At 41.3% G+C, this 15,590-nt stretch overlaps 1 protein-coding gene across 10 annotated transcripts in view; it reads right to left on the bottom strand.

Annotated features, from left to right (window-relative positions):
• Window positions 1-15,590, bottom strand: part of LOC105496587 (BTB domain and CNC homolog 2) — a 368,815-nt gene that overhangs the window by 271,214 nt on the left and 82,011 nt on the right. For 8 of the 10 annotated variants that reach the window (XM_071096722.1, XM_071096719.1, XM_071096716.1 and 5 more), the window contains one exon: window positions 6,302-6,414. In XM_071096722.1, coding sequence (XP_070952823.1) covers window positions 6,302-6,310 — 9 coding nt within the window. In that variant the 5' untranslated portion in view covers window positions 6,311-6,414. The remainder of the gene's footprint in view (window positions 1-6,301; window positions 6,415-15,590) is intronic. The other 2 variants (XM_071096720.1, XM_071096717.1) reach the window with 1 other exon arrangement.

The following is a 15,590-nucleotide window of genomic DNA, read 5'->3' as shown; positions in this document are numbered from 1 at the left end:
CTATCTGCTTACTAAAAATCTTCATCCATTTGCACCTCGAATGCAAAACAGCTAAAATAGTACTTATTTTTTAAATGTTTGGTTTCTTTTCTAGTTGTTAATGAAATACACAAATATTGTAGAAAAGCTGAAAATACCAAAAAGTATTTTTTAAAAAAGAAAGAAATGTGTCCTATGTTTCCACCCTCTGGGAAAGTCATGGTCATCATTCTGGGTAATAGCCTTCTGGTCTTTTTATCATGCATATTTTAAAAATGCAGTGAAATTCATTTTTTTTTTTTTTTTTTGAGACGGAGTCTCGCTCTGTAACCCAGGCTGGAGTGCAGTGGCATGATCTCGGCTCACTGCAAGCTCTGCCTCCCGGGTTCACGCCATTCTCCTGCCTCAGCCTCTTGAGCAGCTGGGATTACAGGCGCCCGCCACCACACCCGGCTAATTTTTTGTATTTTTAGTAGAGACGGGGTTTCACTGTGGTCTCGATCTCCTGACCTCGTGATCTGCCCGCCTCAGCCTCCCAAAGTGCTAGGATTACAAGCGTGAGCCACCGCACCCCGCCGTGAAGTTCATATTTTAAAGATACTTAGTATATTTTATTTTAAAATATTTTTAGTGTGAAAGAAATGCACATTGTTTAAGAAAATCTAGAACATACAAGCAAAATAAAGATAATGCTCATAATATGTTGATATGTATAAGCAATCTTTATTCTGTGTGCATACTGTACCTTTTTTAAAAAAATGAAATAATGATCAGACTGCACATACTGTTATATAACTTGTCTTCTTCGCAATTTATTTAGAACATCTTTTTATGTCACTCAGTATTCCTCAATCCCTCCTCGGCATTTTCATTGTACAGCTGTACTATGGTTATTACCTTCAAAAATTACTATTTTAAGAATATTGTGATGCACATCTTAGCTAAACTTCTGCACACATCCATGGTGGTTCTCTTTGAGTTAATGTTTTAGAAATGCAAATTCTGGGACAAAAGGTGTGTCAATTTTTTAGGAGTTGATATACCTTATTTAAGTCCCCTTAAGAAAGCTGTTCTTTCACTAACTGTGTATGAGAGAGCCTGATGTTCCCTATTCCCAACTTCACTGGGTAACTGTTACAAATCCTCATCAATTGTATAGGTGAAAATTTCTATCTCATCATTTTAATTTGCATTTCTTTGATTGCTGTTAAGATTGAACATTTTTCTTCCATTTTATTGATCATATTTCTTTCTTTGTTGGTCTTACCTTTCTGTTCTTTGCCCATTTTCTATTAGTGTAATTACCTTTATCTCATAAATCTATATTAATTTGTAAGAACACTTAATAACTCTTTCTCATATATGGGTAAATACTGCCCCAGCTTGTCTTTTATCTTTTAGAACAGTTCAGAATGTCTTTTGATTGAAAGAAGTTCTGAAGTGTTATAAAGCTAAGTACATTCTCTTCCTTGATAGTTCCTGACACTAGAAATTAATAAGGCCTTCTTTATTCTAAGATCATTTAATTTTTAGTTGTATTTTCTTCCATGTCACTAGTTTAAACCTTGCAATAGCTCTTCAAAGTCTGCCACAAGGAGGACCTGGCCAATGCCTTCAGAAAAATGACTGGTAAGGCTTATTAAATATAGATTGGACATTTGGTGAAACAAACCATTGAGGGTGTCCTGGAAAGGAGAGGAGAGAGATCTTTTATGTTTATTATTTGCCAATTCCTTATGCTACCTCCAGTAGCTCTGTTAACTTGCTCTTTGAGTATAAGAAGTTTAAAATGAAAAAAGTGTTGACATTAGTTTTATGTTAAAATATTAAACCAGTGGGTATGATGACTCTTCTTACCTTTGCCAGAACGGCAGCTGTCTTAGATAGAAAAGACCTTTGTTATATTCACTAATGTATTTCTTGCAAGCACAGTGCATAGCACATAGTATGCACTTGACAAATATGTGTTGGAGCTGATGTTTTACCAACTAGAGCTATGTATATGCCAGGTTTGGGGTGAGCAAGGCAGGGATAATAAAGTCTGGACTTCACAGCTTCATATGAAGGAGGTGCAATGTAAGAAAAACTCCAGATGAAGGTAGAAACTAAATTTCAGTTTTACTTTTTAGTTCACTGTAGAGATATTGATCTGCGTGTAAACATGAAACTGCCTCAGACCTGGGACAGTAGGATGTGGTGCTGAATACTGGAAAATATTCAGAGAAAAAAAATTCTGCTAGGCAGATCATTAAGCAAAACAGTGGCATCCACCCACTAAAAGAGACAAGAGGCACTACTCTACTTCATTTTGATGTTTTGGCATTTGTCCAAAGCAATAAAAATCAGATCCGGCTTGATCTGAACATAACAAGGAAGAAACAGTTCTCAAGAAGATTCTTTTTCACGATGGGGGAAGGGAGAGGGTCATTTTGTACAATAATGGAAAAATCAATTATTTTTCAATCAGATGGAGTGTCCTCATAAATTTAAAGCACAGAACAGCATGTGACATGCCTTATAAAAACAATGACCACAAGGGAGACGAGTAAAGGATCATAATCCTAAGGTTGCTACTAAGAAGGAAAGATCTTACAAGGGGAGAACAACACTTTTCTTGCTAGTGTGTTTTCTGTGAACGTACGAAGTAGTCGGTACGCACTGAATGTACATCATCCTGCACAATTTGCCTCTACAGAATCCTGTTCAATTGGCTTCCCATTTGGCTATGGCTTTTAAGTGATACACTGAAATCTTTTCTCTATAGCATGATAATGCAGCAGTAACACAGATAAACCCAAAACTGGCAAATATACTATATGTAATATATATTTATACATATTAGCAAGAAAATAACCAAGAAAGTAGTAGAAATAGTGCTGACAGAATTTAAAAGTTAAATTTTGGCCAGGTGTGGTGGTTTACACCAGGTGGCTTAATCCCAGCATTTTGGGAGGTTGAGATGGGAAGATTGCTTGAGTCCAGGAGTTCCAGACAAGCCTGGGGTAACATGGTGAAATCCCATCTCTACAAAAAATACAAAAATTAGCCAGGTATGTTGGCACACACCTGTCGTCCAAGCTACTCAGAAGGCTGAGGTGGGAGGATTGCTTGAGTCCGGGAGGTTGAGCACTACAGCCTGGGTGACAGAGCAACACCCTGTCTCTCTCTCAAAAAAAAAAAAAAAAGTTAAATTGCAATTATGAAGTTTTTGATCAACATAAAGATTGGAAAGTCAGCTCTTGCAAAAAGCTGCGAAGAATGTATGAACATTGGAAAGATGGTCAAGTCTGCATGAGGGTTTGGGAGAATGCATACCCTGGGAAAATATGTGCCCCACAATTTCCTTAATACGTAAGGCTCAGAATTTACAACCATTAATGCCTGTTTACAAATTTAAAAGGTGAATAAATATGAGGCTGTCTACTCTGTGTAAACCCATGAGTCTGTTATCATATTGCATGTACACTGACATATTTCCTCTAGACTGGCCTCAGGGATGACAGCAGATTCATGACGGGCCTTATGCGCAGGAATGCCCTCTGTTTCTGTTTTCAGCCAGCAGTGATACACCAACACGCTAGCTATCCGAAGGCCAGAAGTGCACCCTTTTCTAGTGTTTCCTCAGACCCTGGCAGAGACTGGAGTTCAAGAAGGTGAGGAATGAAGGCCCTACCTGGTGGACAGTAACTCATGAGGTATCAGGGTAGTCCTGTTAAATTAGTGCAGCCAACCGCTAATCCCTTTGTGCCACGGGGTTTGGGGATTCTGTGTTTTCTGGAGGGATGGTCCGCGATGGATTCAAAAGAGAGCTGTCAATGTCTAACTGCAATCAGCATCGCCCTGGCACTTCACAGGAATAACAATGACCCTAGAACACCAGGGCCACCCTCCATCCGTACACTTCCCTAACTGAAGTGCCCCATCAGTGAGCTGGGATTTAGGAAGAAAGGAGAGCATTACAGTGTGTGTCTGAGGAAGAGGAGAGTGCACAATTCCAATGTCTCCAACTTTCTAGGAACAAATCCACTTAGAACGTCAGTCACACCCACAGCAATATTCTAGCACTCCAACTAACACCATAATTGAGGAGGAGATTCTCTGGTTTTATTTATGCTGAGAAGAGCTGTCTCCTCCCCAGAGAGTGACCTATTCTTTGTCTTATGCCAAGAAAGCCATAAGAAAAATGCTGACCTATGAAGGTGACACATCATGCTTAATCACTACTTTCAATTAAAACAATATAAAATAGAGCACATACTGAGCCACTCAGGCAGAACATAATATCCCAAGCAACAGACACACCTACTGAGACTTGACATTTCTGAGGAGTCTGGTTCCCAGCTGTGTGTGGAGAGTGAATCCATGACATTAGATGTTGGGTTGCTCTGGAGAAACTTAGGGCAAAGCTGTCACAGCAAACTGCATTTGCTGATAACAGATTTCCAAAAAGTTGCCTTAGCTTTTCAATACACCAAACTCCAAATAGTAGGAGCCAAAAGAGGTTTGCAGCCATGGATCTCCCCTCCTCCCCACCTCCAGTCATGACCCTGGGGCAGAACACCTGCTTACTTTCCAGTATTCCAACAGCTCACTTCTCAAAGGCGGCTTAACGCCAAGTGTTTAAGCTGGGGTGGGGTTGAAGTGGGAAAACTCAGCTCTGGTTTCTTTCTCTTTGGCTAAGCTCAGCCAAACGAAAACTCCTCAGAAACAACTGCTTGTTTTTTTGCTGGTCTCTTCAGATAGGATACAGCGGCCAGTGTCTCCCATAAAACTTGCATCTAGGAAAATAGGGTAAGTGCCCAGAAGGCTTTTCCAGCTTTCTCCAATCCCTGAAGCTTCCCAGGGCCCTTCCCGCCCATGAGAAGGCTGAGTAAATGACCATGAGAAAAGTCACCACTGGAAGAGCGTCCTTTAGTAGAAGAATTTCAACAAGGTAAATGGAATTTCTAAAGTCTAGAGATCCCATATGCTCTTTTGACAACCAAACCATTAAACAGTGCTGTCCAACTCTACCATAATCCATATAACAGGCCCACAATAACACACCTGTTTTTGTAGGCCTCCAGAAACATCTCCCCCATTTTAAATCCTTTAGTGGCTCATAGGATCTGGCCCTTGCCTCCTTCTCTGGGCTTATATCTGACCACCTTCCACTGGCGTAGTAGTTTTCAACCAAGGGGTAATTCTGTCCCTGTATGGGACATTGGGCAATAATCTGAGGACATTTTTGGTTGTCACAATTAGAGTGAAGGGAAGGGGATGCTACAAAAAATCCTAAAATGCAGAAGACGGTCTCTCACTTCAAAGAATTACCTGGTCCAAATATCAAGTGTCAAGGCTGAGAAACCCTGCTCCAGTCATACCAAACAAACTCTTTGCTGGTCTCTGAGCACACCAGGCTTTCTCATATGCTTTTGTGCTTAAACACATTCCTTTACCTGGAATGCCTTGCCCTACCTTCCCTGTCCAGGAAATTACCATTTCCCATCCAGGATCCTACTCAAATGTCGCCTCCTCTACATTGTCCTTCCCAGATTCCCCAGAGTTGGATGTTCCTTTTTCTGTGCCTCCAGAGCTTCTGCTACATACCTTGTTACAACACACTCACTATTCTGCCCCAAGATAGTCTGCACATGCTGAAGGCATGTCTCAAGTTGTATTCTTTGTTTATTCCCATAGTGCCCTTCTGGTAATAATTCGCCACTCACCAATTTAATCAGGGAATAAATAAAAATGGAAAAGATGCACCTTACACTCCCTTGCAACTATGTCTAAGGGATAATAGTGTCCCCAACATAAAAACAACAGCAGTAAATATGTATCAAGTGCTTGTAATGTGGACAGGCACTATATTAAGCACTGGTACATGTAGTAACTCATTTCATCCTTACAATAATCCTATCAGGTAGGTATCATTATTATCAGCATTTTACAGATGGGGAAATTGAGGAACCAAGAAGTCAGGCCACTTGCCTAGGGTCACTGACACTAGCATCTGGAAAAAGTGATATTTAGTCCCAGGAAATCTAGCCTCAGAGTCTCAATATTCCAATATTCATGCCAAGGCAGTTATGCTAAAACCCAGTATTTCAGCCACTCAGAGGCCCCTGGCAAGTATAAATGACACCTCCAGAGGACTACGCAGTCAGAGTAGCCACTAGCACCTGTGACCCTGCTTGTAGGGGATCACACAACTCTCCAACTCTGAAACGCTTCTGGCAGGAGAAGCAACCTCTTCACATCATGGAAAGACATATGCATTCCAGAAAATCATGGTACCGTAAAGGAAATACAAGTGCTGATTCCTCAAAGTACCTCTTACCTTGTTCATGCTGCAGGGATGGGAGCAAGGGAACAGACATGTCACAATGCGAGGCAGCTCTTGAAGATTCTCCTCATTCCTGGAGCCCTCACTTTCTGAAGCAGACAGCTGCACTGTGAATATAAACAAAGAAGACATCCATCAGCTGGTGCCCAGGAAGGCACAGAGCACTGCCATGTCCAGTGCCTTGCTGCCATGATGGCAATGATCCAAGTCTGCACTGTCCAACATGATAGCCACTAGTCAGATGTGGCTATTACTGAGCACTTGAAAAGCAGCTAGTGCAAATGGGGGCTGCCAGGACTCAACAGCTAGAACTTCCACATATTTCCTAGGAAGGCAGTGTACCATAAGGGAATTCAAGAGGTCAGCTTTCCATGGGCCAAATGAACTAAACAGTTCAAATCCCCCCAAACAGAAAAATAGTCCACCATGTTTTTATTCATGCTATTTATTCTTCACATGAAGTTTTTGATTCATATGAATTACATTTCAGAGTAAAAGGGTTCTTCTTTGTCTTTTTTTTTTTTTTGACATAGTGTCTCATTCTGTTGCCCAGGTTGGAGTGCAGTGGCATGATCACGGCTGACTGCAGCCTCAACCTTCCGGGCTACAGCAATCCTCCCACCTCAGCCTCCCAAGCAGCTGGGGCTGCAGACATGCACCACGACGTCTGGCTAATTTTTGTATTTTTTATAGAGACAGGGTTTTGTTATGTTGTCCAAGCTGGTCTCAAACTCCTAAGCTCAAGTGATCCTCCTGCCTTAGCCTTCCAAAGTGCTGGGATTACAGGTGTGAGCCACCATACCTGGCCAGTTTCAAGGTTAATTTGTCAAATATTAGGGGAAAATATTTTAAAAATGACTTCAATTGCTTAAATGGATTTGTAGCCTTTTCCTCTGAAAGGTGTTTACAGGTGGAACTGAGAGGAGAGCAAAACATCGTAAGGTTCCTGATACTCAATTTGTGTGTTATTTTTTTAAGTTGCATCTAGGATGGATTTATATATCTGTACCTTCCCATAATACATGGAATTGGAGGTTTAACTGGAACTGCAGTGCTTTTAAAAATGAAAAATACACTATTTTTAATTATAATATATTAAGAACATAGAAAATGTTCAATAGAAAAATAAAAAGGTACTCATAACCCCACAAGCCCACCATAACCATCTTTAGTTATTAGTAATCAGCCTTTGTCTACACTGGAGAATGACATGTCTGCTAACTAAGTTCGGGACATGGAGAATTCCAAAGCTGTATTCCCCATATTAACATCTTTCACTGCTAAGAAAATGATTTTGCAATTTACATTTTCAAAGATAAACTCCTACTCCATGCACATTACTATTCTATGAACATAATATTACTACATTCCTTTTATAAATCAGACGATAGGGAGAGGAAATTGCAAATCACTCCTTGGCTATTTGAAACACAGATTCCAAAGAAAATACCACATTTGGATTAAAAACTTAAAGGTAAGACCTAAAACCATAAAAACCCTAGAAGAAAACCTAGGCAATACCATTCAGGACATAGGCATGGGCAAATACTTCATTACTAAAACACCAAAAGCAATGGCAACAAAAGCCAAAATTGACAAACGGGATCTAATTAAACTAAAGAGCTTCTGCACAGCAAAAGAAACTATTGGCAGAGTGAACAGGCAACCTACAGAATGGGAGAAAATTTTTGCAATCTATCCATCGGACAAAAGGCTAACATCCAGAATCTACAAAGAGCTTAAACAAATTTACAAGAAAAAAAAAAACAAACATCAAAAACTGGGCAAAGGATATAAACAGACACTTCTCAAAAGAAGACATTTATGCAGCCAACAAACTTATGAAAAAATGCTCATCATCATTGGTCATTAGAGAAATGCAAATCAAAACCACAATGAGATACCATCTCACACCAGTTACAATGGCAATCATTAAAAAGTCAGGAAACAACAGGTGCTGGAGAGGATGTGGAGAAATAGGAACACTTTTACACTCTTGGTGGGAGTGTAAATTAGTTCGACCATTGTGGAAGACAGTGTGGTGATTCCTCAAGGATCTAGAACTAGAAATACCATTTGACCCAGCAATCCCATTACTGGGTATATACCCAAAGGATTATAAATCATTCTACTATAAAGACACATGCAAATATATGTTTATTGCAGCACTGTTCACAATAGCAAAGTCTTAAAACCAACCCAAATGCCCATCTATGATAGACTGAATAAAGAAAATGTGGCACATATATACCATGGAAAGGTATGCAGCCATAAAAAAGGATGAGTTCATGTCCTTTGCAGGGACATGGAGGGAAATGGAAACTATCATTTTCAGCAAAGTAACACTAAAAGAGAAAACCAAACACTGCATGTTCTCACTCATAAGTGGGAGTTGAACAATGAGAACACATGGACACAGGGAGGGGAACATCACACACTGGGGCCTGTCAGGGGGTGGGGGGCTAGGGGAGGGATAGCATTAGGAGAAATACCTAACGTAAATGATGAGTTGATGGGTGCAACAAACCAACATGGTACATGTATACCTATGTAATAAACCTGCACATTGTACACATGTACCCCAGAACTTAAAAGTATAATAATAAAAAAAGAAAATACCACAGTCATAGCAATAGCATATTTTAACAATAATGTACAACATGAAGAGCTCCTAAAATTCCAACTTTGTAGCATGAATACATCCAGACATCTCCACATGTACATGATGTCCAGGTAATCACGGCTTCAAAGTCAAGAAAATTCAATATCTAATTCTAATTGATCTTAAAGTGACTGAAAAAAAATAATGCATATAACTTCTACTCTTTCGATTTCTGGAAGCAGGTGCTAATAAATTTCTTAGTTTTAAAGTAGAACTTCATACATGCTGTTTCCTTTTCAATGTATGTATCAATCCATTTAAAAACTACAGCCCAGAACTTAACTGGAAAGCTTGCCCAAATGCCTAGCAGAGATGCCTCATGTCACAATTCAATTTCTATGTACACATTGGTATCAACACAGGAAATGTGGGTACAAGAAGATAATAACAAACAGACAAAGATTCTTGAACATCATTTCCCTGAGGAACCCCACCCAGCTCCAATCAGGCCACAATCCCCGTACTCTCAGAACTTGGATAAATAACTTGCACTAAACTGATTACAGATCCCTTCCTGCCCCTGCCCCAACTGTTCTTATGTCATTTTCATGTATGTTGTTTTACAACCGAACCAGGCTAAAAACCCTTTGAGGGAAACATTAGTCACATAGAACGTTTTAAAACAAATGTTACAAGAGTTTTTTCTTTGCTATCACTCACAGGGCCTAGGATGATACAGACTTTTAAGTGTGGGGTCTTAAAAACAATGTTAGTAATTGTTGCAGTTGTCTTTGGAGTTCTTTTAAAAAGGAAAATCTCTAAATGCCAGGATTGTAAATCTTTTTAAAAATATTAAGAATATCATACAACTGTATAGTACCCCAAACTGTACAATGCACTTTTATATATTAATACTCTCATTTAATATACTAATACCAATCTGGGTGGTAGTTTTCCTAATTTGGAAACCAGACACAGAGAGGTAAAAGAATTTTTCTTGGTTCTTGCTGAAATAAGCAATAGACCCTGGACTAGAAGTGACTTCATTTCAAGACACTATGGAATTAAAGCATGTGAAAGACCACAAATAAAAAATAAACACAACACACACCCCAAAACAACACACATACACACACACGCACAGACCAAGACCACCATTTAACAGAAAACGCCTCAGAGAACAGACGACAATTTTAGAAACTGGGTCAGTTCACTTCTGGACAGCAACCAAAAAGACTGGCCTTGTTCTATCAAGTACTTTCCATCTCCTTTGAAATCGAGAGAACCTTGTTGTTTTGCAGCCAATTCAGTTTATGAAGAAGCTTAGCGAAATCTACAGCTTAAAAAAGGAGACTGCATCTTAAATATAAAGCATTAGGGAAAAAGATACCTGAGTTACTGTGGTGGAATCAAGAATGTTTTCTTTTTTAGTTTATTATTCAGTGTTTCTTTTCATTTTTTTAAAAGCTGGATTCCTCTAGCACTGAACAAAAGGAAACTACAGATGTCTTTAAAGGGTGCCTTGAGAAAGTTAATCCCATAAGCCCCTGTGTGACTTCCACTCAGCTGATCTTAACAGTTGGTTCAATGGTCAATCTTAGACTTCTAAAACTTCTAAAAGGTTAATAAAATATAATTTGTCTTTCCAGGTGGGTAGAAGCGTGGGTAAGAAGCAAAGTGGGCCGGAATTACAGAATCCCAGCACTTTGGGAGGCTGAGATGGGTGGATCACTTGAGGTCGGGAGTATAAGACCAGCATGGCCAACATGGAAAAACCTCATCTCTACTAAAAATACAAAAATTAGCTGGGTGTGGTGGTGCAGGCCTGTAATCCCAGCTACTTGGGAGGCTGAGGCAGGAGAACAGCTTGAACCAGGAGGCGGAGGCTACAGTGGGCCAAGACTGCACCAGTGCACTGCAGCCTGGGTGACAGAGTGAGACTCCGTTTCACAAAAAAAAAGGGGGGGGGAGGGCAGAGACAAAGTAAGTCTAAGAAGAAGAGAGAAATAACAAGAAAAGATGAAAGATACAAAGAATGGAGAAAAACAAAGGGCAGGTAAGCAAACAAAAACACTCTAGGTTTGGTAACATGGCCAAGAGCCCCACACTAGCCAGGTCCTCACTATGGAAGGGACCCAGAGATTCGGGCTCCTGGTGACAATTGCACATCCTATGGCTTCTCTGGGGTTATACTCTCATGTCTCAGGTGTCAGCAAATGGGAGTTGGAGAAACACCAGGCCTACCTGATTCACCACTATTTATTTACCATCCCAACCTCCATCTACCATGGAGAGAAGCCTATTTTACCTGGATCACTGTTAATGTGGTATAGAGGTATGCTGAGAATAACATAAGTCACCTTTAACCCTATGCTCTTTAAAGAGAAGCTTGAAAGTGTCAAGGGCTGTGTGTGTGTGTGTGTGTGTGCGCACGCGCGCACGTGTGTGTGTTCTCCTGGCCCTTGAAAATGCAACTAATACTGCCAATATTGAATAGAATATGGTGAGTTGGGTTTTTCTCCCCACTCCAACTCCCAACCCCTTCTATGATGTCCATTCTAGAAGCCTTCTGTAATCTCTCTCAAAGCAGGGGAGCTCAGGCACTCCTGTGGGAGACAGACAGGCCAACAAGAACGAGCAGGTCACTCTTCACAGGGTCAAAGGTCTCACTAGCTTTTAGACATCGTGCACCATGAGGTCAGTCTGTGGGATGGACTCTTCCTACCCTTCCCACCACCATGCCCAGCAGCTTAGGCAGAGGGCTGGAGCATGAGGGCCTATGCCAGGCCCAAGAGCTTTTGGAGAAGGAATAATGAAGTAATCAAGGTGAACAGGCTCTGAAGTCTAGAAAAATAATGCTCTTGCATCTAGGACATAGAAACTTGGGAAATCAGATGGACAGGTGACAGCAATATCCCTCATCTCCTCTACTCTATTTTAAGGGGTGGAGTAATTCACATGGCTTTGAAGTTAAGTCTGGACAATCTTCAACTGGAGATTTTCAACTGAAAAAATATAAGGCCATTTTTATTACACAAAGGCTAATCCCTCCCTTCTACAATAGGGGGCATGGTGCCGGGATTAAAGGATCCAAAGGCAAAGAAGCTAGACTCCTGCCCCCTTCCCCCAGTGCACGCACACCTTCTTTCCAACTGGCTGGTTCATTCCCTGCTACCTAAAGAAGAGGCAAGAGGAACAGGGTGGAGCTTGCCAAGGAGATTCCTGCAGGTCCCTCTCCATCCTCAAAGTTACAGCAGATGTGTGGCTGTGGTTCTCCATGACTTCAGTGTCCTTGCCACCCCCACATGGAGGCAGCAAACACACTATAACATGGTTCTGCCCCCAAGAGACTAGACGTTTGCCATTCTGCGTTGCTCCCGTGTGCTGCCTTCACAGCATACCATGGAAAACAGACATTCTAAGCCAGAATGACAAAAGCATCTTCCCATCAAGCATCATCAATAGCCTTCCTCCCCGAGGATAGGTTAGGTAATTTGAAAATGAATGTTCTGAAATTTTAACTAATATTTGAGTTGTAGTTCAATAGGAAATGGTGATAAAGAGGAGGAAACAAGAGGATTATAAATTACAAAAGAGAGACACATTGCTGGTAACACACACACACAAATGGTCTGAGAGCCAGATGGGGAGAAACAGAGGCCAGGAAAGGGCCAAGCGTGACAAGTGGTAGAGTGTCCATCACTTTCATATACCCGCTTCTGGCACACAGGCTAGGGGTTTCTTGCACTTGGTCAAATCATAAGTCAGGATATCTAATATTTAGATTCAGGGCTATCACTGTAAAATGTAAATCACAGTCTCCAGTGATTTAGGACTATCTCAATTTAAAGGCACAACACAGAGTGCCCCCGAGAGGTTACTTGGCCTGGCCCACTTCCCTTGCCTAAGTGACTATTTAAACCAGGGGTCACAAATTCAGATGACTGCAGGGGTCAAGAAAGAATGAGATGAGTGAAAGGTCAGGTCTGGGAAGACAGTGAGGAATGGGGCATCTGGGGAGTCTGCCACTTAGCTCTAGCCCCAGCAAAGCAGGAACAGCCCCATGTGCCAAGAGCTTCTGATACTCAAGAAACAGAGTTGAGAGACTGCATAAAATCATTTGCTGTTTTAATGTTGGAAACTCATGCTAATAATTTGGAAATTTTGTAGGTGTTGGGTCTGGTTGGCTAGTTTGCCTCTTCTACTGCACACCTTCTATGTCGCTCAGCGGATTCTTTGTTCCTGTAAACCTAAACCTCTGGGGGAGAAAACTCTCCACCTGCCTTTTAGCCCCCCTGGGTTGTACTGTTAGGGCTTCACTGCCCACAGAAAGCCAGGGAGAAGAGTGGGCAAAGACAGATAGGGGCCAAGTCAGTCTGAATATCAACTCCACCTCTCGGAATGTGATTTTTGGCAATTTACTGGCTCGCTCTCAGTCTCTGTTCCTTTATCCTTAAAACCGGAGGAAATTCTTTATACCTCTTGAGATTATTTTGAGGATTGTTTTGAGCATTTCACGAGAAGAGATCTTGTCTATTTTGTACTAGTACCCAAAAACCCAGCACCTATCCTGCTGCCTTACATACAGTAGGCACTCAATATATGCCAAAATTATAATGTTTGGGAAGATCTCCCGTAAGTCCGGCACCAGTTGAACCTATTTCCTTTCATTCTCTCCTCTTCTGATGCTTTAATGTCAATATCCATATCTACTTCTCGCTTGGTCAGAATATTTTGAAATTAAACTTTATAGAAGGCCAAATTAAGAATAAATACTGAAGAGTTTTTTCTTAAGAAGCATGGCATACTTTTAGGTCAGCAAGGCACTATTTGGATACTACTAGCAACAGCTTTTTGTGTACTTCAGAAGAAAAAAAATTAAACACAAGAGATTTCATTGTCTTATTAATAAATTAAGGAATCATGCATTAAGTTTAGCATTCTCAACTCATGTTTGCCAATAGTGCACGCCACTGCATGGAGAGTACATAGTGGCTATTCCAGGTGACTCTTGATCCATTTGTTCACTTTGGATTGAGAAGGCTGAATTATATTCATCTAGAACAAATGTTTACTAACCATGTCTTATTTACCTGGGTTTCTTTGATTTTATGCTGAAAGAATCCCAGAGCCCTCCAAATAATTTCAGCTTCCCTCTCCCCTGGCGGGGGGAAGGAGGGTTTGCTGTACAATTCAGGCAAACATATTTCCCATGATTTGGTGAGAAACTGAAATAACAAACAGCCTGGTGGGTTACTTCAGAGTGACCCACTGCAATGGGAGCACTGTTAAAGAAGCGTTAAGGGGACCAGCTATCTCTCCAATAAAAAGTTTCCAATTAAGGAACTAAAATATTCTCAAGAAGATCTTGGGGACAAGCTATAAGTAGGATCATCACCTTAATTGGGGCCAGTGCTTACAACTGAAACTGCTTAGCAAGCCAGAATGGGTTATATGCCTTGTTCCTCTTGAGAAGAAACGTTCATTAATCTGCAGAAGAAAACTCTATTTGGCCTGATGGGCTCTGCTGAAAAGCAATCTCAGAGGTTCACTGTTAACCTCTGCTTTTCTGGGGCTTAGATTCTGTTCCTTGTTTTTGAAACAGGGTCTCACTCTGTTGTCCAGGCTGGAGTGCAGTGGCACCAACTTGGCTCACTGCAGCCTCAGCCTCCCAGGCTCAATGATTCTCCCACCTCAGCTTCCCAAGTAGCTGGTACTACAGGTGTGCATCACCCCTACCCAGTGAATTTTTTGTATTTTTTTGTAGAGACGGAGTTTTGCTATGTTGCATAGGCTGGTTTCAAACTCCTGGGCTCAAGTAATCCTCCTATGTTGGCCTCCCAAATCGCTGGGATTATAGGCATGAGCCACTGCATCTGGCCATATTCTGTACTTCTTGTTACCAGCGTCTCCTGAGTGCGGCTTGTTCTTTGTGAGGGAGTACCATGTCCCAGGTTGTTAAGCCTCTCCACAGGGATCTAGTGTTTGCCTCCACTATGGCCTAAGGGCTTTCAATGCTCTCAAACCAGTGTCTAACAAAACAGCTGAACTTATACCATGCAGGTAGTAGTATAACTATGGAACCCAGAGCTATTCAAACAGTGTAATCCTGGGTTTCCATCTCCATGGTCTGTGCCCCAACACACAGACTTAAAGCCCCAGAGAGACTTGGGAAAATCTTCTTGCCTCCATTTCACAAGCAATTCTTGTGTGAGTATAACCAGCATAGCCCCTAGAGTCTAGGGCCTATAGCTGGGTCTGAAACACTCTAAGGCCAGTGGCATCAATGTCTTCTGGCACCTAGGAATTTTCCTGTCCTGCTTTAAACCTCATATGTACTTGAAGACATTTAACCAATATTGGTTTATTTTAACCAATATACCTTAGGACTTTTTGGGGTGGGTGGTCAGAAGTAGGCCAGGCTACATGAGCTCAGTATACCATTCTGCCAGAATTGGGTTCCCTAAATGCAATTCTGCCAGTTTAGGTCCCATATGTAGCCAATTCTAGCTGCCATTTAGGCTACAACTAGAATTAAGTTCTTTGTAGCCTAAGCTAATTGCTGTGACTCTTTCACTAACTCATCCTCATTACAGAGTGCCACTGGGGGGAGAAACAGCTTAGGGGTAGCCCAGGCCTTGAGAAACCTACCCTAAGCCAGAAGCAGCAGGTCCAGGCAGT

This window comes from Macaca nemestrina, chromosome 5 (genome assembly GCF_043159975.1).
Source record: "Macaca nemestrina isolate mMacNem1 chromosome 5, mMacNem.hap1, whole genome shotgun sequence".
Lineage (NCBI taxonomy): Eukaryota > Metazoa > Chordata > Mammalia > Primates > Cercopithecidae > Macaca > Macaca nemestrina.
The sequence above is the reverse complement of the archived record's forward strand: the minus strand, read 5'-3'. Positions and strand labels throughout refer to the sequence as shown.